Source organism: Corylus avellana, chromosome 5, assembly GCF_965113065.1.
Source record: "Corylus avellana chromosome 5, dhCorAvel1.hap1.2, whole genome shotgun sequence".
In the NCBI taxonomy this organism is placed as follows: Eukaryota; Viridiplantae; Streptophyta; class Magnoliopsida; order Fagales; family Betulaceae; genus Corylus; species Corylus avellana.
Window position 1 is genome coordinate 1099549 of NC_142494.1, and position 26351 is coordinate 1125899.

General features: G+C 36.2%; 3 protein-coding genes across 6 annotated transcripts; 2 read left to right on the forward strand and 1 right to left on the reverse strand.

Annotated features, from left to right (window-relative positions):
- The first annotated feature begins 30 nt into the window (after nt 1-30).
- Nucleotides 31-1495, forward strand: LOC132180541 (Carbohydrate-binding X8 domain superfamily protein). Its single transcript, XM_059593412.2, has 3 exons — nt 31-104; nt 354-605; nt 1238-1495. Exons 1-3 carry the CDS (start codon nt 38-40, stop codon nt 1270-1272), a joined length of 354 nt encoding a protein of 117 aa, XP_059449395.1. The 5' UTR covers nt 31-37; the 3' UTR covers nt 1273-1495.
- Nucleotides 1496-12029: 10534 nt separating this feature from the next.
- LOC132180288 (scarecrow-like transcription factor PAT1) lies at nt 12030-16029 on the forward strand. Of its 4 annotated transcripts, XR_009440107.2 has the most exons (3): nt 12030-12138; nt 13890-15714; nt 15859-16029. XR_009440107.2 is itself a non-coding variant. In XM_059593053.2 (2 exons), exon 2 carries the CDS (start codon nt 14005-14007, stop codon nt 15643-15645), a length of 1641 nt encoding a protein of 546 aa, XP_059449036.1. In that variant the 5' UTR covers nt 12030-12138; nt 13890-14004; the 3' UTR covers nt 15646-16029. The 4 variants fall into 4 exon arrangements, 3 of the variants coding, with proteins under 3 accessions (XP_059449036.1, XP_059449037.1, XP_059449038.1); XM_059593053.2 differs by having other exon boundaries at nt 13890-16029; XM_059593054.2 differs by having other exon boundaries at nt 12036-12415; nt 13890-16029.
- Nucleotides 16030-16293: 264 nt separating this feature from the next.
- Nucleotides 16294-19868, reverse strand: ZAP1 (zinc-dependent activator protein-1). Its single transcript, XM_059593052.2, is given in 6 exon segments — nt 16294-16610; nt 16612-17047; nt 17817-17975; nt 18071-18236; nt 18324-19028; nt 19829-19868. Coding segments are annotated over 5 exon segments (1644 nt in total). The 5' UTR covers nt 18916-19028; nt 19829-19868; the 3' UTR covers nt 16294-16319.
- Between the last annotated feature and the right edge of the window lie 6483 nt (nt 19869-26351).

A 26351-nucleotide genomic window follows, 5' to 3' on the forward strand; every position in this document is an offset into this window, starting at 1 on the left:
CTCTCTCTTTGTATCGCAGGAGCACAACCTCACAACAATGTCAAATGTTTTGCTGATGACATTTCTTGCTCTGCTCTTTCTGTCAATAATTCCACAGAAATCAGGTAAATTAACCAATACCCACTTGAGTTTCCAGTTAAATACTTAATAAATCTTTCATGCATCCCCAAAAGAATCATCTTCTTAGCCAATGTGGCATGCCAAATTAAGGTTCCAATTTGAGAATCCCCATGCTTGTTCTAGCTTAGTCTTCTATACTTTTCCTGCTTGCTTACATCAATGTAGAATCAAAGAAAATGCAAAGAAAATGCACCTCTACTAACATTGTTGTTCAATATGTATTGATGTATTAGATGGGGAGTTTGAGCAATGGTGCATAGCTGATGAACAGACCCCAGATGACGAGTTGCAGGCGGCCTTGGATTGGTCTTGTGGAAGAGGAGGTGCAGATTGCAGCAAAATTCAGGTGAACCAACCTTGCTATCTCCCAAACACTGTGAGGGACCATGCTTCCTATGCCTTCAATAACTACTTTCAAAAATTCAAGCACAAAGGTGGATCTTGCTACTTCAAAGGTGCTGCATTGATCACAGAACTTGACCCAAGTGAGCACTACTCAAATCCTTAAATACTATTGCAATTCTTTGGATTCATTCGGGTTTACGATTTCAAAAAGTGAGATTTTAAAACGTGCGACTTAAAAACGCAGTTAAGTATTTGGTAAAATCACGGTAGAACATTTAAAATCGCAATTTAGCTTTTAAAATAGTGCGTTTATAAAAATGCACCCTCTTACATGATTTAAAAACACAGCTTTTTCTATGTTTTCAAACCAAGTTTTTTTAAAAATATACTCCCAAATGATATATTTTCTGCAATTTAGTTTTAAACGAACTCTTTCTTTTGTTTCTGTTTTTTCCGTTGTCCACGCATAGTCACATGGTGTTGAGTCAAGAAAGGGTCATGTCCCAGGTGCCTAGATACTCTAGACACGTGAGATTCAAATTGCTGTCTAAAGTATAGATTTCTTTCTTCTTTAGACAATACTTTCAATTGTGTGCTGCTGGAGGAATCGGTTCATTTACCTTTTGATCATTTAAATGAAGAAAACAAAATATCAATTTGAAGGAAGGCACATTAATCAATATATATATATATATAGATTATTTGTACGTAAATCGGTATTCTTTTAATGATTATTGCTTTAATATCTGTTCTTTTAAATGTTTTCCTGCAGGTCATAACTCCTGCACCTACGAGTTTGTTCCCTGATATCAATCAAATGGTTTTCAGTATTTAAAATGCCAATAATAGAAGTATAATTTGAGAGGATTTTTTTTGTTTCCCCTTCTTCTTGTTTCTAGCTTTGCCCTTGTAGTATTGTAATGAGATTGGTATTCTTTAATGGAAGCAAACTCAAAAGCCTACAAAAGTGAGGTTGAAATCATTTTGGGTTCTGTTTTATGATCTCAAAGTAAAGAATTGAGAGAATGAATACACACACACCAACAGAAATACAGACACCAACACTTCTGCTTAAACAATTTCCTTGAAGCTTTTACAGTTTTTTTTTTTTTTTTTTTGGCAAATACACCCACAACAAAAACAAAACAACAGACAGGAAAAAGAAAGAGAACTAGGGGGTTAGTATCACTAATAGAAACTACAACAATCGGGAGAGACGAAATGGGAGTGCATCCACTTTAATCAGTAAAGGCGGTCTATCTAGTTAGATTATCCAATTAGCATTGCAATAGGCTGACGAGCTTTAGAGATGAACAGTTCTAATTGGCAATCTATAGGACAATCTTGATTGAGGAAGGCAGAAACAAAGCCTTGCTGATTCCACTACTACATGTCTTAATGGCAAGTAACTCTTTGTTTTTTTTTTTAATCTAATTAAAAGAGTAGGTCGGGGTGACCAATTGTGGCTATCATACCTGAATGTGACCATAATAGTACCTACCCAGTAGGAGTTGCGGCCTAGACGGTGGAAACAGTAGGCGTTGCCTTAAGTTCGACTGAACTATAGCTTTACCCAGCCCTTCAGGGCATCAATGAGAATTTAAGGCAGCTAATACTAATCAGGTATATGTGAAGATTTTTTATTACAGAGATTCGAACCCACGCCTTAATATATGCCCTAACCACTTCAGAATTTTCTTAAGCCATTGAACCACCATCCTTAATAGAAAAAAAAAAAAAAAAAAAAAAAAAAAAAAATACCACCGTCCTTGATGGTTAATGGCAAGTAACTTGTTCTAACTTCTCCACCAATCTATCTTTTTCTGACATTATCTTTCCTTGATTCAAAATATCAAACTAGTAGCTGTTTTAAAAACGATGTGATAGGTGTTAAATAACTTATTGTCTAAAAAATTTAAGTTAATGGAAGATGTACAATTTTATTGTCTAATTACTATTTTAACACTCGTCTTCACGTGTGAATTCAAATTCATATAACAATATATGAAATACTTAAATGGAAGGTATAATATGGAGCCAAGGTTCAAACTTAGTATTTTTGCTCTAATACTATATTAAACTACCAATTGTTTTATAAGAGTTTCGTTGTCGGTCTGACCGTCCAAAAAATTGTTTGAAGATTGTTTTTATTTTTTGTTTGAAATAATAGGCAAATAACATGCTTGGGGTTTAGAAACTTTGAGTTTATTCTGGAATTTGAATGATAGAGCAGCTATTGGGTTGGGCTTCCTCTGTTTTTTTATTTTATAAGATCAACCAGAAGAGGGAGCAGGTTTACACATGTACAAAGGTAGGTGGTTTTCTAACTGGAATAGTAAGAGGGGGGGTGTGTGTTGGGGTGTGGGGCGGGGGTGGGCGGTGGGGGTGGCTTGGCATGTAGTAGTTCCATCACTGTCTGTGAGTACCTCGGATGACATGCACATGCCCCCATGATTGTGCCACTAATGTTGTCTGTGGCCAGGCTTCCACTTCTAGCTTCACATTTGTCAACAATTTCAACGACCACTCAATAAGATTAAAGATGTGTGGTTGAAACTCAAAAAACCTCTGTTATTGAATGTTTTTTATGTTTCGAGTGTCCTCACTGGCAGACAAGGAATGGGATCCCAAAGAATGCCCATTGAAGGAGGAGCCCATTTTTGCACCCACCACTACTTAGAAGAAGTGATAACAATGACACATTTTGTTGTTAGCTGGTGCTATCATTTCTATAGATATTATGCACAAGATCCATCTCCTCCATTGATTTTGGAGAACAAAAGTACATAATTGGGCCGAAACTTACAAACATAAGCTTTGAGATAAAGTTGTGTCTCAACATGTTATATTATGGTCTTACTGAAAGACTTAATTTGCAAAATATCAATATATAACCCAATACGTGAAATATTTAACTAAAACGGGGGTAGATTGAGGAGTCAAGACTCAATATTGATTGCACAAAAGTATAAAGGAAACATAGATATGTAGAATCTGATGTGTTGTAATCTGTGTGTGCCAGCAATGGCTTGTTGAGCTAATTAAAACACTATTAATCCGTAATTGATGGACAAAAGCATTGAGGAAGACAAAGACAAATTGGTCCTACTAAAACATTGACAAGGCAAATATAGGAAAAAAAAGGTTTTGTCCAGTACGACGACTTGAACAAAGACCAGCAGAAATCAAACTTCTTAGACTTGAGAGGCTGAGATGATCAACAAATTTGTATTCCATTCGTTTACGCCAATGTCTTCCTTGCATAATGCAACCTTTATGGAGGTATTGAAGAAGAACACGTAGGTACAGCTAGATTATAGCCTCAAGACTTATTGACTATTTGAATCAGAACAAGTCCATCTTTGAAGCATTTTTTCTCTTCCAATATTCTTCTATTTGGAGCTTCTAGATCTCATGATGGGAATATAGCTTTATAATGAGTTCTAAAATGCAACGTAAGTCTTGCTTCTTCTTTTTTGTTTTTTGTTTGTTTGTTTGTTTTTTTTTTTTTTCCCTCCTGATGAGCAATATAAGGATAATATTAATTAAAAAAATTACAATGTGAGGGGTGAGGGACCCAGCAAACACCTCAACACATTTAAAAAAGTGCAATAAATGAGAACTAAACGGGAAATCGATCCTGTTAGAGCAGTTTTACTCGTGCCGGAATATCAACGGAAGCACTTGCAAAATAGTGCCAAAAAAGAAAAATAGCCACTGCCGGTGTGGGCAGTGAGAAATGACTCTGATGCTTAAGTTAGTATGTATCTAAGAAAATGATTAGAAATGTAAATAAGAAAGTTTTAGGTGGAGACCAAAAAGTTCATTTTACTTGGTTTTGGGTTATCTTTTATAATGATCTGCACTCAATTGTTTACTGCCGGTTACTTCATATAATGATGGTATTCGACTCTTCGGACTCAGAGTGGCTTATTTCACCTTCCTCCACTTCCCATCGTGCGATTTGTTTGAGATTTAGGGCTCATAACATGGCTATGAATGTTGCCCGGGTGGTGTGGAAGTGGTTTGGGAAAGAATCTATATGCCAATGGTTTGGTGATCGAGCTCAAGTCAATGGATTGGTATGCCGGTTATATGGGTTTTTCGGCACGTAAGTCCAGCAAATCCAAAACGATCCAGTTGATCCATAGTTTCTTGACCAAAAGTCTAAGAACATTCATATCCTGTTCAACAAATATTTAGCTAAAATTTAACCAAAAACACCTATATATATCCGATTCAACATTTTAACTATTTACTTTTTTGTTTAAAATATTCTTTATATATCTACTTTACCTATTTCCAAGGAAGAGTGAGAAGAAGATTATTTTTTTTATTAATATAACTAAGAATATGTTGAGCTACAGTGCTCAACAAATTTCCCAGCATTATAGCATCTCAACAAATCTTTAGTCATTTTGTTAAGTTGGATGTAACCTAATTTTTACTACAAAGCTAATCAACATAGCTTTTTAGCTATTTTCTTTAGTCCAATGTGAATGTTCTAAGGAGAGCGCCGTCTAAATGGCAGCTTGTAAATTCTTGGTCTCCTTTCTTGAAAACAGTATGTTGTGGGGGAGGGGGGGATCTTTCTCAGAAAGGGTAAATCCACATTCCATGAAAGAATCTTTCTTCTTCATTTTTTTTTTCTATTCAAATCTTTCTTCTTGATTTGAACCATTTGAAAAGGATTGGAGCAACACAACTCTGCAGAACCAGTCAACTTTATGATTTTCCTGTCGATTATTTTTAATATTCTACGGTCCCAAACAAGGTCTTCTTCTATTGAAGTCAACATATTACACAGTTTGGCGTGGAATCAAACATATATATATATATATATATATATATATTCGTGAAACTGACATTTTAGGCCATTTTTGTTTTCTTTTTATATATAAATGACTGAAGAGAATTGAATTTGTTTACTTTTGTATACATTTGAATTCAATGATGTCCTGAAGAGATAAAGAATATGAGAGGACCAAGAAGGTTCAAAGCATGTATTCTAAAATGATTATAGTTTGAATTTTTCTTATGAAATCATGTTACACGTCCTTGTATTGTACTACCACTTGCATTATTGTTTGATATTCTACTGCAGAAAAAGGCCCTCAACATCAAGTTCTCCTGTATCCTTGTTGACTATAATTAAGGTGCTAATTTATTTATTTATTTTTATATTAATATAATAAAATTTTTGAGAAATGGGTAATTGATAGTTTAATATAATAAAAAACTCCCTCACATTGAATGGATCGATGAAGTGATTATCATATAAACATAACAGGCCCCTAGAGGAGCTTAGGTTTGCCTTTTTATTTTCTAAGTACAAGATAAAAAAGTGTTACTTCTAAGAGCCCTTTAATCACCATTTCTTGTAGCTCCCCTTTCTAAAAGCTGCATGTGGATAACTGGATAAGGGTTCAATTCTAATGATAAAAGCTCTGCTTGAAATAACGCTTTAAAAATGTATATATAATACAAGCATGATGAGTCTGATGTACTGTTTTCAAGAAAGAAAGACATTTTCAGATACCATATATAGTTTTTACTACAATTTCTTCACGCATCACTATAGATGGTAAAACATGGCATGAGATGTGATTTGTTAAGGTTAATGACCAAACACCACATCTCGTCAAAACAATGTCCAATAGGAAACGAGACACCTGGCAGAACATGACCTTCTGATGTGAAGATTAAAGGTATGAGAAGTATTTTACTCTTTCATTGATCACCCCCACAACATGACCTTTTAAGATTATTGACTTAATTATTAGAGTGTTCTCTCGTTGATTAGTTTAACGAGACCACATGTGTTTATTTCTTTTTATTGTAGATTCGTTGGCGTGGAGTATGGTGTCAAATCAACTAATTCTTTTGAGTAATTAATGTGAAAGTGGGATACTCCTAATTAAAAGCATGCATTCCTTAAATGCATTAATATTTGTTAGAAATTAAACTCGTGGGCGTCTAAACTTGCCTTTAGCCAAGAGATTAATGAATAAAGAAATTAAGAAGGGCAAAGATTGAATCAAATAAATGAATAATGAGTTGCAAAAAACAGACACAGTCACACAAATGTGGAAGCAAGGGTCCACATGTGACCCAAAATGCAGAGCAAAATGGGTTATCGGACCCGTTCGAAGTCTGCAATGGCTTCCGCTTTGGGGAAATGAAAAGGACAAAAGGCTGCAACACGCCAACCCCCGAAAATTGATGCAGTCAATCTCCCAAAAGCCTTAACATGGTCGGCGTGATGACAGGGAAATTTACATGCAAAGTCAAGCTCTCATTATCACTTTCTCTCTCTCTCTCTCTCTCGGAACTTCCTGAGATTTAGACATCAACTTGGTCCCAGTGTGAAAAATTAAATGGCAAGATTGATAACGTTAAATTTGAATAAGGATGGTCTCAATTGTATGGTCAAGATTTAATGTTGATGTTTTTAATGGTGTACATAATGTTATATTATTTAAGGTTTTTTTTTTTTTTTTTTAAACTGTCCTAGTTCTTCTTGGACAGTTTCAATGCATTTACATGAATGCTAATACCACATATGATTGAACAAAATGCCAAATGAAAACACTTAGTCAATCATAAAAAAAAAAAAAAAAAAAGGAGACCAATTTAATGTCTCTAAGTCAATGTAATCATAGAAAAAAAATAAAAAGACCAATTTGTATCTAAGTCAATGTAATTTGCCACAAAAATTTTCCACGAGAAACTTACATGTAAAAAGACTATGTACCTCAATGATGCCGAGCAAAACTAAGATTGTTTTGGTAGCGTATGATAGCAGTAGAAACTAATAATTGAAGATTGAAAATGAAATTCAAGAAGAAAAAAAAAATGAATAGGGTAAAGAAAGAATCTAACTACCATAAATAAGTTAACAGAGAAATAATTCTGAAAGATGAATTTTTTGTGAAAAAAAAAAAAAAAAAAGTTGTAGCCCTCTGAATAAGCTTTCCAACACCGCCAAGTTTGTCTCAATCCTCTGACCAAAGGATAAATATATTTAGCAAATTTAATTGTAAGTCACAAATTCTGACAAATACAGACTACAGTTAACAAAAGAATCTAAAAGTTTTAACAACTTTGAGTATTCATGGAAAACATTACCATCGGAGTGTGATGCCCTAAAACACTCTCTTTCAAAAGTTTTTGAATTTCTCACGTCAATGGTACTTTTTTTTTTTTTTTCCTAAGCTCAATGGTACCTTAATATAACCTTTTTTGTTTTGGTAAGTACCTTACAAAACATTATGGTTGAAGATTTAGAAAAGCAATCAATGGTGGTGATAAACTAATATTCTCACTGTCGGCTGGAAGATTATCTATCTAGCTAGCCAAATGTTCTGCAATTGCAAACAATCAAAGCAAACTTCAACCATTTTAGATGACATTAGAGGTCTTTTTCACTTGAGTTGTAAGCCTCTAATCTCTCTCTCTCTCTCATAGACATATAAATGTGAAATTAAATAGAAGAACAAACACAAAATTCCAAATGGGCAATCAAAGAAAGAAAGGGTGTCTGCAGAAGATAAGTGTGGGCCAGGAGGTACACTCACTTTGGAGGGACAAGAAGCAACAAGATACCCTTTTGCTTACATCTTTTGCCCATTTGATTCCAAAAAACATTTTCGAGGGTGGAGGATTACTTGCAACTCACAAGATTACATCAGTGGATTATCATTATCATTATCATATCCCAAAGCATGCAAAAGGAAGCCTGTCAATTTCAAGAATGGATGTTTTGAGTTAATAAACAAATAACCCTTCTTTAAATATTATTGTTCTTCTAGAAAAAAGGGTTTGGTATTTTAGCGTATGATCACCTCACAAAATCCAAAACTATATATTTTATATCTTTTATTAGCATGCGCATAAAGTGAGGGGACAAAACTAGCGAATGGGATACCAAGTCCCAACAATGGGGATGTCCACAATTCATCAACACTGTTTACTTTTCTTTTCTGGGGTTTTTGATCTCCTCAACGTTATATTCTTCTTTATGCCTTTTTTTTTTTTTTTTTTTTCTTTTTCTTTTTTTCAGGGGGAAGTGGGTTGTTGAGTTTTGAATATATGTGGATTCAACGACAACTCTTTCTTTGTAGCTAAATGCATGTTATGAGTTCAAAAAAGAAAGAAAATAGAAGAAAAATGCTTTTACTAGTTCTAGCTACATATGAAGTAAGCATAAGGTTGTGTTGAGATAATTACATTATTAATAAATTCTAACCTTCAAAAACCATATAAGTAATAACAAATCATTTTTACTTTACCAATGAACTCTTTATCTTTACTTTGATGGTCATTTTCTCATCTTCCGTCTTCCCTTCCCCTCTCTTATCTTGCTTTTGGGCACTGAAGTGATTCAACCACTTACACAATGAAACGATGATGATAGTAGTAGAATAAGAGCTCGATTGTGGCTCAGTCGAACTTGATATAACGTTTGCAGTTCTCACCGTTTAAATTACTCATGTATGGCTCCCAACAGTCTCTCTAGCCTGCTTTTTTTCTTCTGTTTTTTTTTTTTTTTTGAGGGAGAAATGACGAAATAGTTGAGGAAGAGGGGCCAGTGGGTAGAGATCAAGGTGAAGCAACCGGTGGTAATGAAATCTTTTTTTTAAATGATATGATAGTTTTTAAAAAACTTTTATAACATGATGCGGTAGGAACATGTTGCACTACATTATGTTGTAAAAATTTATTTGTACACTTAACATTTTTCTATTTAAAATAAACAATCTAATTTAAATTTAGAGTAAATATATTATAAATTCCTGAGTCAATGCGCCAAAACTATAAAATTTCTTAGTTCTTTTTTTTTATTTTTTTTATTTTATTTTACTCCCTTGGTCAATCAAAAATACAACAAAATCCATACCGTTAGTTTTTTTCCCAAAGATTTAACTGGCGTCATTCCCATTGAAATGCACTTTTTTTCACGTTAGAATATTAATTTTTTATTAATTTAATTTAAAAATTAAATCTAAAAAAAAAAAAAAAAAATTGAAGGGATGACCAAAAAGTCACCCCCAACCCCAATGGGGTGGCTTGCGGCAAGAACTGTTTCTCTCATCCCTCTTCCCTTTCCTTTTTGGTTGAGAGAGAGAGGTGGGCGAGAGGCAGAGATAGGAGAACAAGATGCTCTGGGTTTTTAATTTTTAGCTAAGCTCTCTTTGCCATTTGGTTTAATTTTGGGTTTTTTTTTTTTTTTTTCCCCAAGTGTTTTGGGTTTTTAATTTTTAGCTGAATTCTCTTTGCCATTTGGTTCAATTTTGGATCTTATATTTCTAGGTGTTTACCTAATTTTGTTGTTTGTCTTGACTTGACTTTTGTTGTTTTAACATTACCCAATGGTATTGTAACCCCTACTCCCCTAGCATGTGCAAGGGGATGTTTCATCCTTTTGTTTGTGCTATATATATATATATATATATATATTCTCTTGAAAAAAAAAAAAAGGAGAAGTCTGTAACTTTATACAAAAGTATTTACTCTTAGACAAGAGAAACAAAAGTCATACAAAGAATGGTCAGTTCAATATTTATTATGATATAGGAGATAGTAGAAAGGGCCAATTTATATATTGCAGATACTGAAAGGGCAATTTGCAGATGAGATTGTGCATGTTAGATGAAGTGGAAGGCACTTCTTCCAACGTCATTTAAACTTTTATCGTCAGATTCTCTCTGATCAACAGCGTGGGCCATTGTCTCAGATGACCCAGACTGGACCCCATCTTCTTTTCAACCCTAAATTAAAATTAGCCTCCATCTCCAAACACAACTACAATTTTACCCTTTCATGCCACCACCAACCTGTCTAGACCGTAAGAATTAGAAGCGTTTTTTTAAATTCGGTTAAGTCATAGTCTAACTCAGTCATACTAGAGTATTAATAAAAATTTAAGATAGTTAATACTAATCAGACATATGTAGTGCTTTTTTATTGCGAAAATTCGAATTCACACTTCAGTACATGTCCTGACCACTTAAGAAATTCCTTAGGCCATTAAACCACCTCCTTTGATGGTTAAATTAACCTGTTTAATTCCTTTAGACTATTGGTTATACAATGAGGCACACTATACACATTAAAATATGGAATTCTCCATAGTCAAAAAGAGGGTACAAAGTATGAAGATCGAAAGAAGAAACAGAGAGGAAGCCATACATCTAGCGTGTGACGAAAATGGAGCAGATGGGACGGCTACGCATGCAACACACGTGCCCTTGGGTGGCGCTTAGAGTGGATGTGCGTCGATGGAGACCTCCAAACGAAGGGTCGGAGGTCAAAGATGAAGGATGATCGGCACCTATGTGGAGAAAGATGTAGCAGCTTGAGATGGTTACACTTGAAACCAATTAAGAATTCTCTTTTATTTTAAGTGAAATAGATATGATTTTTCTTTTTTTATTTAACCGTGTCACATTATTTAAAATTTTTTAATGACGTGATAATACATTTACTATGTAACATCATATACGTCGTTAGATATGTGAAATAAAATCTTAATCATTAAATAATTTCATTTCACTTCAAATGGAGATGATCCTATTTCTATCGGCATTCTTCTCAAACTAAGATGCCATGGTATCTTAACAAAATCTTTAATTGCTAGTTTAATGACTTCTCTATTGAGACTCAACTAACCTAGTTTTGATTTGCAAGCAAACTTTAGATTACTAAAGAACATTATTAACGAACAATTATTAATGTACACTTAATAATAATGTACTATTGTTGTTGCAGTGGTGGTTGTCTGCTCTAAGTTCCATTTCACTCACCATATTGGTTATAAGGGTGGCCAAAGAATATTGAAACTTAAGGGAAAAAAATATTATTAGAATAATAAAATTTTATATTAAAAATTTAGAAATGATTCTTCTAACTTTTTGAGATTTAAAATTACAAATCAAATTATTGTGTTCAAATTTTGTTAATATATTATTTTCAATAGATAATATAGTTAATTCATTTTATGTTTCTTGTTATATAATCGATTGGAACAATGGTTAATTAATTGGTGTACTAATAACATTACGGTAATGATATGCAATTAAAACTTGTAACAACAACCAATTAAAATCATTAAAAAAAAATTACGAGGAAGAATAAATACAAAAAGAAATTAGGTCATACCTTAGTTTGAAATCTTTTAAAATTCTAAAACATCGCCTTTTTTTTTTTAATTTTTTCTTATGTTTTGTGGGTACGTTTGAAGATGCGTGACAGTCTCATCTCATTTTATTTCTTGCTGTGTGCATGATACAAAATAAAGTCACAATGTAAAAGATAAAGGCCCATTAATACTTATAAATGGGTCTATAGACTATAGACTATACAATACTTATAAAGGCCATTCATTTTGATGCCTATAGTCAAGTTTCTCATAGTATTCTCAATAGATTGGAGTGTTGATATAATACATAATTGATTTACTTTATTGAAGGCTTTGCAGCACATAAAAGTGGTAGTTACGTAGTTTTTGCAGTAATCACAGGGCTTTTGCTAATCCTCTATTCGTAAAGTGCACAGGTGGTTTCTCTTTAACTGGGACAGGGTCTCTTCTCTCTGTCTCTCTCCCTCACCGTCTCTCTCTCTGAAAGACTAGTCCGAGAGTGGAATTCTGACCTTGGAAATTCCTCAAGTAAGGTGGGTTCGACAACAACTACTATGATGTTGAAACTGTAACTATAATTGAAACTATAGTTCATTTGCTAGGTTGCTCTCCCTTTGAGTTCTCTGTCTTCATCTGATGTTAATGGGTATGTAAAAATCTGTTCTTTATGGGAAAATTTTGTGGTCCAACCGAACCGTCCAAGTCATTTTTCTCATAGATGTTTAAGTATTGCTGAAAAAGGGTTGGTGACACTTACCGAAGAAAACAAAAAAAAGGAAAGAAAATGGGATGGTGGTGGATCTTTTAAAGGTATTATGCTTCTTTTTTTCTTTTTTTCTTTTTTTTTTGGGTTATTGTTCTTTCTTTTGAATTTTTCTTTCATGATGTGAGATTGAAGTTCGAACCTTTTTTCCTCTCTAAGTGGTTCTTAGTTGGATTGCCAGTCTGTTATCATTGTGTGCGCGTGAGTGGGTGATAGAGAGAGTTGAAGGCCAGTTGAAGGAATGAGATTATTAGAACTGACTTTATTTGCTGATTGGTATCATTGGCTGAAGGCGTATGTTTTTTTGTTCTATTTGGGTGGGGGGTGCAGCTGAATGAAATTAATCTACTGGTATTGTGGCTAGTAATTAAGCACTCTGCACTCTGCCTTTTTGTCTGGGTTGGATGGCTGATAATTTGGCTGGTGAAATGTTGCTATTACTTATTATATCTTGCAAGGTTGATTCTACATGTTAAAGAGTATACGGAATTCTACCAGATACTTTTTTCTTTTCAAATATTATGTCCTTTAAAATTGCTAATTGTTTTGTAAGAACTTTGCTCTTGTGATGCATTTAGTTGTAGATTGTGTAACTTTTAATGCAGAGTGAGAAAGGAAGCAACATACCATGGTAAGGAGTAAAAGAGAATTTAAGAATTCTTAACCTTGGCAGTTTTTACTTCTCAATTAGTTTTAGAGAACTCTTATGTTGTGTAGCTCAGATTGTAGCTTGGTACTTGTTTCTGTCATAATGGGAACACCGAGCTTTCTTCCATTTTCTGATACTTTTTAAAATTTCGACCAGTTAATGCTCTAGTTTTCTTTATCATGTAACTATAACCGATTGAACTCTTATTGTTTGTGAAAATTTTGCAATTTACCGGTTACGTGATTGTTTATATTCCTACTTGAGTATTCATTTCTTATTTTGAATAGATCTAGAACATGGGGAAGTCTTTGATTTTTTGTGATAGGGAGAAAGGAAGATAAACTACTGATTAATTGGTAATGGCACTTGGTGACTGTGAATATTAAAATGCACAAAGTTTCAACTTGCATTTGGAATAATACAAGTTGTGACCACTTAAGCGTAAAACTGTTTCCAATTGTGATCAATAAGATACAAGTTTCTAAACTTTGTATGGAAATTTCTTAAATAGATATTACTGAAGAAAATTTAAAGAGAAGTCGAAGCATATGAAAAGGTTTTTTGGGATATAATTATTATATGTTTAGTCCCTTGGAGTACCAACTGAACAATTCAACAGCCACTCATTTGCAGTGTATGGGAATATGAATATAGTCTAGGGATATGAAATTTCCTTTTAATAGCTGATGGTGTATGCTGCCACAGAATTCCATGAATGTGACTTTTATTCAAGATTAATTGTTTTGTTATTCACTGCAGATTATGTTTAGTCTTTTAGTATGTATCTTCTCCAGAGAGGTCATCTGAAAATTTAGACGAAATTTATGCAGTTTCTGATATTGGTGTAACCAAGTCATGTTATTGTCATACAGATATTCAGCTGTGTTATGGAATAAAACTGAGGCTTTCAACTTTGCTGCCCTGCCTGAAAATACTCCCTGGACCATTATAGAGGGACCTGGCAGAATCTGAGTAAATTATTCTTCAATGCAAGCATCACAGCAGCAAAGAAGTTCGGGCATGTCCAACGGATTGTACTATCAACCAATTCGAGAAGTTGAGGCCTACTGCTTGCCTCAGTTTCGAACATTCGACAACCAGCTACGCTACAATGATAGCAGCCAAGGGACCAACTTCTCGGCTCAAAACTTCTACGAACGGTATTGCACTTTGGAGTCATCCCCAGTAAATGGTGATGCTGTTTATAATTCCCCATCAACTGTCAGTTTCACACCCAATGGAAGCCCAGTGTCGCAGCAAGATTCTCAGTCACACCCTGCTGACCAGCATCATTCCCCTGACAATACCTATGGCTCTTCTGTAAGTGGATCCTGCATAACTGATGAAGGAAATGACTTCAAGCACAAGCTGAAAGAACTGGAAACTGTAATGCTGGGTCCCGATTCCAACGTTCTTGACAGCTATGATAGCACCTTCCAGAATGTCACAAACAATTCCTCACCGGAAATGGACAGCTGGAGACAAATAATGGAGGCAATTTCTAGTAGGGACTTGAAGCAGATCCTCATTTTCTGTGCACAAGCAGTATCAGATAATGATCTGTTAGTGGCACAGTCGTTGATGGATGAACTACGTCGAATGGTCTCTGTTACTGGTGAACCAATTCAAAGGTTGGGAGCATACATGTTGGAAGGCCTTGTTGCACGGCTGGCCTCCTCAGGGAGTAACATTTGCAAAGCATTGAGATGCAAAGAACCAGCAAGCGCGGAACTCCTCTCTTACATGCACATTCTTTTTGAGGTTTGCCCTTACTTCAAATTTGGCTATATGTCTGCAAATGGAGCCATCGCAGAAGCTATGAAGGATGAAAACAGAGTTCACATTATTGATTTCCAAATTGCCCAGGGGAGTCAATGGGACACTTTGATCAAGGCTTTTGCAGCTAGGCCTGGCGGGCCGCCCCACATCCGCATAACAGGTATTGATGATTCCATGTCAGCTTACGCTCGTGGAGGAGGACTAAATATTGTGAAGAAGAGGCTATCTAAGCTTGCAGAGAAGAATAAGGTGCCATTTGAGTTCCATGCTGCAGCCATGTCTGGTTGTGATGTCCGGCTAGAGAATCTTGGGGTTCGACCTGGGGAACCTCTGGCTGTGAACTTCGCTTTCATGCTACACCACATGGCTGATGAGAGTGTCAGCACTCAGAATCATCGAGACAGGCTACTGAGGCTGATCAAAAGCCTGTCTCCAAAGGTGGTGACCCTTGTTGAGCAAGAATCTAACACGAATACTGCAGCATTCTATCCGCGGTTCTGTGAAACACTGAACTACTACACTGCTATGTTCGAGTCGATTGATGTGACCCTTCCAAGGGACCATAAGGACCGTATCAATGTCGAGCAGCACTGCTTGGCAAGGGAGGTGGTTAACATAATAGCCTGCGAGGGGCCAGAGAGAGTGGAACGGCATGAGCTTCTTGGCAAGTGGAGGTTGCGGTTCAAAATGGCCGGATTCACTCCATACCCTTTAAGCCCCGTGGTGAATGGCACCATTAAATCACTGCTGGAGAACTATTGTGACAAATATAGGCTTGAAGAAAGAGATGGAGCTCTTTATCTCGGCTGGAGGAATAGATCTTTGGTTGCTTCTTGTGCATGGAAGTGAAAACTGGGCTCCAATTGATGCATTTCTTAGGAAGCGAAAACTAGGCGCCAAAGGGCCAGAGCTTTCGAGGTAGAACGCGTAGTTTTGGTCCATTTTTACTTAGCTGCTAACAGCTTATAAAGAAGGTGCCTTAGGCTTAGGATGTGTGCCGTTTCATCGTTGGCCATTTTCATTGAGACCATTTTAATGCCCTGAACTTTCTTGTTTTGGCAGGCTGAGGATGAAACTGATTGCTGGTGCAATTGCAGGGTTTCATCATGGATGTAATTTTGAATAATTTGACATCAATGTTTATTTTCAAAGAAAGTTGGATATTGGTTTTGGAATATGCATTATTCAATGTTTTTATTAAGAAAAATTTGAAAAGAATACAAATTTATAGAAGATGCTCAGTGTTTTGAGTTCTTTGTTAATATATTTATTTTGAGATCAGAAAACAAAAAACAAAAACATCGACTTAAAAAAAAAAAAAAAAACAAAAACAAAATCATTGACACCATAGATGTTACTCGGTCTGATAAAAATTAATGAATGATACACAGCAAGGCATCATCAAGCAGGAGGGTAGAGGGGAAAAAAGAAAAAGATAAATTATCCATGCTGTTGACAAGAAAATAGCTAAAGCAGCTATCATATTCATATGTGAGATACTCGGAGAAAATCTACTTCTGTTATTATTTGACCCAAAGAAATAATTTTTTACAAACCTGATGATGCTCATCCAATATTTTCTTGCCAATTATTGGCATAACAAACTCCCAAGAAGAAGAAAAGGGGATGATAAAAACGAAAACCCCAACTACCCACATGCCTGTGCTGATCCATGTCAAGAAACACCATTCATAAGGGCAAATGTGACTTGCTGCAATCAGAACCAGCATCATGAGCCAGACAGAATCTGCATTTGGTGTTTGTCGTTCCTTTATTATATTAGTCCCCTCGAGCCCTGGAGTTTCATGAACAACCAACCATATCAAGGCAAACAGTATCACTTCCTTCTGATTTAGTTCTTGACTCAGCACTCAGCTTGCCTTTCAGTTGCTCACTTGATTTACCTTCAGGACCCAAACTAGAATGGACAACCATTTCAAAGCCAACAACGCTACTTACTCCTGATTTAGTTGTTGACTCACCATTTGGTTCAAATTCAGGACCTGAACTGGCATGAACTGCCGTGTCAAGGGACACAGCATTACTTTCCTCTGATTTCATGCCTGCCTCACCGTTATGGGTGGTCACATGAACGCTTGGTCCGGCTGTGTTATGAGTAACAGTCCTTGAAGGAGGCATATCATGGTCATGTTGTCCCTCATATGTGGTTATAACCACTTTCGGATCGTGAGACGCCCTCTCTACATGTTTCTTAACCGGGCATCCAGGATTTGAGCATCTGTAGTAACTCCTACATAACATGATAAATTACTCATCATGTATGAAAAAAATTGCAACAGAGGAAAATAATGAGTATTTTTGAGATAGGGTTACACAGCAGGAGAAAATGGTAGTATGTTTGGTTAAAAGACTCTGAACATTTAGCTTTCTGATTGTATTATTATAGAGATTCCAGATTGCACCACCAGTCCCCGAGACAAGTTAGACACTTGAGTCCAGCTCAGAAGTGATATAGATCATGCATGATGATGTGTTTTAAGGGACGATCACACCATAACAAAAGCGGTCATCCCCACATTCAATCATCTCCAATCACCTTCTCCATGGAGCTTAAGAGGAAAAACAATGTGGAGGACGAATTTTATTCATTCTCTTTGTTTTCCTCCTGGATCTCTACCCTCAAGGGGTTTACCCTTCCAAACACTTGCATTCTATTTTCTATAAAGTTCCTTCAGTGCATATACCTAGGCACCATGAGTTCAATTTATTAGGAGTCTGATGACACCAAGTAGTTGTAAAAAGCACAATGAAAAATTTCCTTTTCCCTTTCCCATGCTTTTAGAATACAGAAAGATCAGATGTAAATTTCCATAAACAATTGGTGCAATCAGCACACCCAAAAGCTTTCAAGACAACCTATAATAGCATGATTAGTGAAACTAGACTGACGAGATCTTATATTTGCAGTAATCCATAAGCAATGAGCAGAGATGTAATGCAGATATGAACCTAATTTAAATAGTCTGTAATTGTATATGAACAGCGAAATTGTCCAATACCTTGGGTTTGGATTGCCTTTCACAAATTTCTGCCCATATTTGCGCCAGCGGTACCCATCATTTACAATATCAACCTCACTCAAAGTCTGAACAACAAGACGAGGTTCACCACTTGGCTTATCCACTGGAACAGCATCAACAGTACACTTTTCTTTTCTCCTGTTTAGTAATTTTGAATTTGTCAGTTAAAAAAAGATTAGCAGGGATATCTCCTGGTACACAAAAAATTTAAAGTAGCTAGTGGATTAACTTACTGTCTTTTTGAGTCTCGATCATCATCATGATCAACCTCATGCCTCATCCTATTTGTTTCTGAAAGCATACTTTTCACATCATCACTTGCTGCAACTGTTAATGGTTGGGGGGGATCTACTGACTCCATTTGATGAGGTGTCTGGCCAAGCTCAACGAATGATTTGTCTTCAAATATGAGTTCATAAAACAAATCAAGCAAGTCGTCATTTATGGACCAAAACTAGATATTAACAATGTAAGTTTGTTTCTCACCTTCCGCACTAGTTGAAGAGGGCTCATTTGGTCTTTCATCTACAACGGAAACAGTGAAACCAACAGCTACAGGGACATTAAGTTGAGGTTTTGGATGGTCATGCTCGCCAAAGTAGGTAGTATCTACAATCTGCCCATCATGTGACCTTTCCAGTTGCTTTTTCACCTGGCAGTTTGGATGAGTACATTTGTAATAACTCCGAATAAATTCATTTCCTTTAACAAGCTTCTGACCGTATTTCCGCCAATTATATCCATCTTCTGCCACTTTCTCACGTATTATAGCTGGTGTGCTTGCCTCCTGGCCAGATTGCAAGGCAAGAATACCACTAGTATCAGGGGCTCGTGACACTTTCTCAGAAACTATAGAGGAAGTACTTCCTACTTGATCTGATTGCATTGTAGGGACTGCAGCATCAGGTACCTGTGAAGACTTCTCAGGTACTGAAGAGGGCCTGTTTGCTTCTTGAGCTAATTGTTTTGCTTGAATTTCATAATCAGGGTTCTGTTGTGATGAATGCAGCCTGTGAATTTCATCACCAGATTTATCAGAAACAACTTCACCTGGTGCACATTCCCCTGAAGTAACCATAGGAACCTGAGAGAACCTGTACTGAAAACAGAAGTCCAGTTTCAACTCAGGGTCTTATTACTGTGATTAACCTTGGCCTTGAACAAACCCCACATGCTACCAGTTTATCAAACCTGAAAATACCCATAAAAAAAATAAATAAATAAATAAATTTAAAAAATAAAATAAATAAATAAATTTTTTTTTAAAAAAAAAAAAAGAGAGAGGAAAAAACACATTCAGAATTTAGCAGTTAATTGAGAGGAAAATTATTCAATATAGACCACGGCATTACTAGAAGAAGATGGCCTTTCATGGAGAAACAAGTGAATTGTGTCACTCAAAACCCATGCGGCATATTTCCAGAATTTCATTATTGAGCCAATAATCTTCAAATTATTCCATTATCAGTTCCAAGAACTGTGCTTCCTAAGAAACTAGGGAATTTTTTACACTATTCTCACACAAAATTATAGATACCATACAAGTAGCTACTATAAGCAAGAAGTTTCAAAATCATAGTTCTTCAGGTTTAACTGGGTAACAGAGCAAACAAATATTGCAGACATAACAGCACTTCAATCCCACAAGATGAGTTAAATTCATTTCTAGAATTAATTCCTTCCATTCAATAGGGATTCCACAAACAACCTACGACTCTAAAATTTAAATTTTTAAAATTTTCAATAAAATTCAAAATAAAAAATATATATAAATAGATAATATCTGACAGTTAACCCTCAACCCACTGTTTGTCTGCTGAGAAAACAAAGGATAAGTGAAAAAAAATAAAAAATAAAAAATCCACCGAACACAAATTAAGACAAACAGTGCTAGTAAACAGGCTCTAAGCGAAGTAGATACTTCTGGATTACTCGGGACCTAGAAAAATTAACAATTCAAAGCCACAATTTCAATTCAATCATTTTCTCACAGTTTCTCAGCAGCCAAACAGAGCGTACACGAACTAAAAGACTAATAATAATAATCAGCAAACCTCGAATCTCGGAGTTTGCTAAATCCTGTGATCCGGTGCTCGAATTTCCACGTGGAAGCGGTCGGGGATTTGGACTTGGGATTTTAATCACGGCCGTCGATCATGCCGGCCTCGGGATTCGTTACTCCGAAAGGTTAGAGTTGTGGGGTCCAGTGAGAAACAGACAGAGTGTGTGTTGGGAAGAAGCTCTGAGGTTTCCAAGTCTAATCTCGACTTGAGAGACGAAGGGTAGCGGAGGAGGAATGATTGTCTGCGGCCACAAACACTGGAGAATCGGTGTTTCTTAGCTGTCATAATGTTTTGATTGGGTTTGGATTTTGTAATCTTCGGGGTCCATTGGTAAATACACGAGATTTGCGTTTCTTGGGTCCAATGGATTTTGTAATTTTCTGCATTTTTTTTAAAATTATTAATAATTTAAATAATAATTATGAAAGAGTCCACGTAAAATTTACCTTCACAAAAGTAATTTTAAGTTGTTCGACCTTCTATCTAAATTGACAGGTCTTATATAATTTATTTCATATTTGTTGTTTCAAATTATTCGTATCTCATTAGGTTAACCTTTTATTTATTTTTTAATCATGAGTTAACCCTCTTTTAAGTTTTTACTAATTATCTTATTATGAGTCAAATTGTTGAAAAATTAATTTAAGTTCAATTAATGTATGAAAGAATAATGATTTTCTCATAAAATATTTAATATGCTAATTGAAAAAACTTATGCAATCCCTGTATGCTTTGCTTGAGATAGGGATAGCATTTTATGAGTTAATGTTGATCAAGGTAATCTTTTTTTTTTTGAAAATATATCATACTCATTCATTGATAAAAGTTGCGAGCCTAAAACTCTTACAAACAGAGCAAAAAGCTCTGAAGTAAATCATAGCCGAAACTAAAGATACAGTCATCAACAACAGACCAAATCAACCAAAACACAGCATCCGCTAACCTATGACTAAATATCAGGTTTAAAACTTAGATCTGCATCAAACAGACACCATCTAATGCATAGGTTGCGCTTATTCCTCGGCCTTGAGAGCAAAACCCCCAAGCCGATACTTATTCCTCGGCCTTGAGAGCAAAACCCCCAAGCCGATACTCATCTTCCTCGACTCGAAAGCCAAGATAAAGTTCACATCCACAACCCAAGGGTTTGGACTAGTAATAATGGGCAGCAACCGGACGCAACAAAGCAGGAGGAGAGAACCTTATTACAAGCATAAATAAACTCATACAGGGAAATAAATGGAACAATAAAACTAATGCAAGAAAAGAAATTACAGCAAAGAAAATCAAATACAGGGGAACTCAAACGAAATACAAAACAGAAAAAACAACAATACAGGGAAATAAACGCGAAAAACACTCAAAGCGGGTCACGGCAGCTGGAGGAGGCCGATTGCGAGCTGGCTGGAAACCGCTGTGGAAGGTGGCACAAAAAGCTTGGCGCGGGAGGGGCGTGTAAAAAGATCTGACAGCGAGAGGTAAGCAGCGAAGCGGGCGCGGAGGAGATCGGCGGCACACACAAACAAACAGGGAGGGAGAGAGTTTGAGTGAAAACCCCCAAAAATAGTACCCACCGGGAGAGAACACAAGTACAATAGAATAGAAAACACCAAAGACAGAAACAAGCCTAAAACAAAAACCGGGAAGCAAAGAAGGGAGGAGGGATGCAGGCAACGGGCATCCCTCCTCCCCTGAGGTGGCGATGCTCTGGAGGGGGGTTTAGAATTTCACAAGGCTTAGGGCTTATTTTGGTTAACCGAATACGTTGATCAAGGTAATTGAACTACCTTTTTACTTTCTTTATTTTTTATGTATTGTCACGTTCATTTAAAATAATTTGCCTGAATTAAAATTATTGCATCCTTTTCTTTTTATGTACTATCGCAACCACTTAAATATAACTATTGCATCTCCTTAAGGGGTAGTTCAATCGGCTGTGAATCACGCCTAATAAAGCGGAGGTCATTAGTTCAAATCTCTCATCTCTCTTCCCTTGTGTATATATATATATATATATATATATATATATATATATATATATATATATATATTTTGTTGGATATAATCAAGATTAGAGGCATCGTTAACTACTCGAAAAGGTTTTGCAACATTCTCCAAAAGCCACTCGTTGGGGAGTTCAATCTCCGACCACCGAATCATTTTTGGAGTTTTAATATGAGCATTCTGAGTAGAGCTCTGAATCAACAGAGTCGATTCGCCAGTATTCTTAATCACAGCACGTGGATCAAGATTTGTTTTCATCAACTTGTAATAAATACGGTAGATGATACCCCTCCCCCTCCTTGGTATCAGAGCCGTGAGTGTTGTCGGTCTCTTTGCTGCCTTGATTATACATCTTCTCTCTTTCTCCCCCCCTGAGTGCATAGTCTTTGCCTCCTCCTTTTTATTTACCCCCTGTTAACCTTTCTTTGTGTCGAGATCCTAGGTTGTTAGACGGTAGTCTGCCACCCCGTCACTTTTGTTGGAACGGTAGTCCACCACCCCGTCACCTCTGTTGTAAGGAACGGTAGTTCGCCACCCCGTCACTACAGTGTTGAGGTATCTGTAAGTCCCGCTTAAGCCTGGAGTTGGCGTCAGGGCGTGAAGAAGAGCTGTGGGTTAGGCCAAGGGTATGTGCGAATAGTTCTGGTTTCAGCTTAGGGCTAGGCCAAGGGTATGTGTGGATAGTTTCACCAGAGGGCTAGGCCAAGGGTATGTGCAGATAGTCTGGTGTCTTAGGAAGAAGCCTACACATAGAGACTGGTTACACAGTGAGTGAGTACCTAGGATGAGATCCTTTAAGACTTCACCCAGTGAGTGATTATAAGTCTAGTTTGTGTGTCATAATGTGGAGATCTACATCTTCTGTTAGTTCTGGTTCAAGTTTGCCACCGGACGTGGTTAACTATGAAAATATTTTGGTTGATGGTGATAATGATTTCAGTAAGTGGAACATTCCCAAGCTGGACGCTAGGGATGTCTACAATACTACTTGGTTTCAATCTTCTTTTAAGATTCAATATTCTGTCAAAACTGTTGAACAGACCTTTCCGGTCACGGGTAATAATCAGACTATTACCTTGTTCAGCAAGCGTTTTGTTAACAATGCTCTTGCTAATAAGTTCAGATTTTTGCATATTGGTTCTGTCCAAGTTGCGGTCAAATCTTTGACTCGAGTTGCGGCATTCTTACCGTGCCAAATATTCCCAAAAGGAACGAGATCGTATCAAGGTCCAATGGGCCGAAGCTATGATCGAGTCCCAGACTCACATTTTGTTTTTTGATTTTCTCCAAAAACATTTTCCGGACGAAAATGATTTGAACGTTGTCAAAAAGAAGTTTGTCAGAGAGGATAAATCTGAAATCAGATCTTCCCATCCTCCCACTGAGACCACTCTTCTTAATGTCGACAACATGGTTATAAAATGTTCCCCTTTCAAAACTCATGATAAGGACCCTATCACGAACGATAGGAGAATCATTGAGCAAAACAATTTTATTTCCGAATCCATTCATATCATAGGTCAACAGTTAGATCGGATTGAAGATAAACTTCCATCTTCTTCCTCTGATTTAAAGTTTTCCTCTGTTCCCCCAAAAATTGAAAAACCACTGATTTCTCTCCCTGATTTAAAGAAATCTCCTGGTTTAAAAACCACTTCTCAGAAGAACACTGAGAAAGTAAACAAATTGCTTGCAGAACTGACCGAGTTAAAGACGACTCGTGCCAGTACCTCTGGTCAGAATTTTGCCATGGAAAAAGCTTTTTCATCTGATTCTGAATCCTCTGCTGATTCCACTGATTCTGACATCAAAGTTCTTGAACAAAACTTTGGCAAGATTGAAACGGAGCCAAAACTCCAAAGGATCTTTGACGGATCTAGAACTTTCAATCAGACAAAGAATTTTTATCCAAAACCTACCCCTCCTGATTTACAATTTGAGGAAAGGTTTTTGCATACTCAATTTTCTGTTTCTGCTGATAAGCTGTATGAATGGAACATTGATGGTTTATCTGAGCAAGAACTGCTCAACAAGATGAATCACATGGCCATGGTTGCTAATGCCTACATCTCAAACCACAGTAAAAGTCAAACTGATATTGTGGATTTACTTGCTACTGGTTTTTCTGGTACCCTTCGGAATTGGTGGGATAATTATCTCACTGAGGACAGAAGAAACCAAATCAGGAAAGCAGTAAAATGTGATGAAGAAGGTATACCCATTTTCAATGAGGACGTTGGCATGGGTGAACCTGATGGTGTTAACACCTTGATTTATACAATTATCAAGAATTTTGTTGGAACTCCTTCCAACATTACTTCTCGTATTTCTGATTATTTGAACAATCTTCGATGCCCTACTATGTCTGATTATAGATGGTATCAAGATGTTTTTCTTTCCCGTGTTATGATGAGGTCTGATAGCCAAAAGCCTTATTGGAAAGAAAAGTTTATTGATGGGTTGCCCTCATTATTTGCTCACAAGGTTAAAGATGAATTGATCAGTACTGACACTGGTCTTATCGATTTTGAAAGATTAACCTATGGAGATTTATTCTCCACGGTGAAAAAACTTGGTATTAAGATGTGCATCGATCAAAAAATGATCCGACAGCAGCTTAAGAACGCCAAGAAAGCTAAGTATGAAATGGGAAATTTCTGCGAACAATTTGGTTTGCCTCCTATTGCTCCTTCAAAGAAGCATAAGAAGAAAACCAGAAAAGATTTCGTGAAATCCTCCCCTCCATATTACAACAGATCAAAGACAAGAAAATTTAACAAACCTAAATTTTCTAAGTCTAAGTCTCCCAAACGGAGCAAGAATTCTAAATTTGAAAAATATTTTTCAAAAGATAAATGTTTCAATTGTGGAAAAACAGGACACTATGCTGACAAATGCCCTAAACCTCCCAAAAAGATTAAACAAGAGATTAATGCTTTAAACATCAAGGACGATGAAAAGCAAAAGATTTTCAGAATTTTCCAAAACAATGGATTTTCTGATTATTCTTCTAATGATGATCTTCCATCCTCTTCGGATTCTGATTATCATTCTGATTCTTCTGTTTATGAAAATTGTTACAAATTTGAGAACTGTGCCGGTTCTTGCTGCAACACAAAAACTTGTTCAATGATGTCCAAATCAGAAGAACAAGAAGATTTGCTTTTAACTTTGATTTCAAAAATTGACAATCCTGAGTTAAAAGAAGAGTATCTTAAAAAACTTAAGAAACTCATGTTAAAAGATTTTGAAAAACCAGCTACTTCCAAGATCTCTCTTGAAGACACTTTGAAACGTTTTTCAAACCCGAAAAACAAAGTGCTTACTGTCTCAGAATTGCAGCATGAGATTAGTAACATCAAGAAAGATATTGTGAAATTGCAGACTGACCTGCAAGCTGTGAAAACTGAAAACAAAGATTTGCAACAACAGCTTCTGCTGTTAAATCTTAACAAATGTTTTCCAGAAAGTGCTTCCAGTAACGAAGACACTAAAATTTCTGAGCATGATGATGAGGCTGAATCCACCCATAAACCTCTCTCTGATGAGGCTAAGGTTGTCAGTATGATTTCTAAAGTTGTTCCTCCCAAATGGTATTCAAAAATTCATATCCGCATTTCTGATGAATATGCTTTTGATGCTATTGCTTTAATTGATTCTGGTTCTGACTTGAATTGCATTCAAGAAGATTTTGTTCCCAAAAAATATTTTGAACCTTCCACTCAAAGATTAAACTCTACTAGTGGAAACAAGTTGCATATCGAGTATGAGCTCGGTAACATTCATATTTGTCAAAAGAATGTTCGCTTTCATACTTCTGCTGTTCTTGTCAAAAACATGAAAGAAAAAGTTATTCTTGGCATGCCTTTTCTTTCTTTGCTTTATCCATTTTCTGTTGATGAGATTGGTGTTTCTGCTGTCAAATTTGGTACAAAAATTCAGTTTGAGTTCGTTTCCAAATTTGAAATTGATATTAATAGGTTGATTAATAGGTTTTCAGGACTAGAGTCTGATGAGTACCCTACTCCCATTAGGACTTTATCTTGTTTAAACACTCCCCCTGACGGTCGTGTTTTACCTACTGTTCATACCTGCACCCATCCCATGGCGCATATTATTATAACTGTTTTACTTTGCATCAAAATAATTTTAAAATTATTTTGTGATATTTTAAAGATTTTTGCATCTTTATTCCTGATTTCTTTCCTTTTGAAATTTTGCAGTGCCACCATGGCAGGCAAAAAAGAAAAAGAGAAAGTTACTTCCAAGGCTCTGACCATCAAGTCAGAGTCTTCCATTGTTCCCACTGCTTCCCCATTGCCGTTTTCATCTGTTGCCCTAACCAACAGATTCACCCCCTTTTGTCCTGGTTCCCAGGTTTCATATTCCAGCACTCTTGCTGCCCCCTTTGATCCCTTTGCGGATCCTTCCCAAAAACCTTCCGTCA

What these genes read in the sequence shown, in the direction of transcription:
- LOC132180541 (XM_059593412.2), top strand. Translation starts at nt 38, where the DNA reads ATGTCAAATGTTTTGCTGATGACATTTCTTGCTCTGCTCTTTCTGTCA. An exon ending in AATAATTCCACAGAAATCAG is followed by an intron (nt 105 to 353) that starts GTAAATTAACCA and finishes TTGATGTATTAG; the next exon opens with ATGGGGAGTTTGAGCAATGG. An exon ending in GATCACAGAACTTGACCCAA is followed by an intron (nt 606 to 1,237) that starts GTGAGCACTACT and finishes GTTTTCCTGCAG; the next exon opens with GTCATAACTCCTGCACCTAC.
- LOC132180288 (XM_059593053.2), top strand. Translation starts at nt 14,005, where the DNA reads ATGCAAGCATCACAGCAGCAAAGAAGTTCGGGCATGTCCAACGGATTG.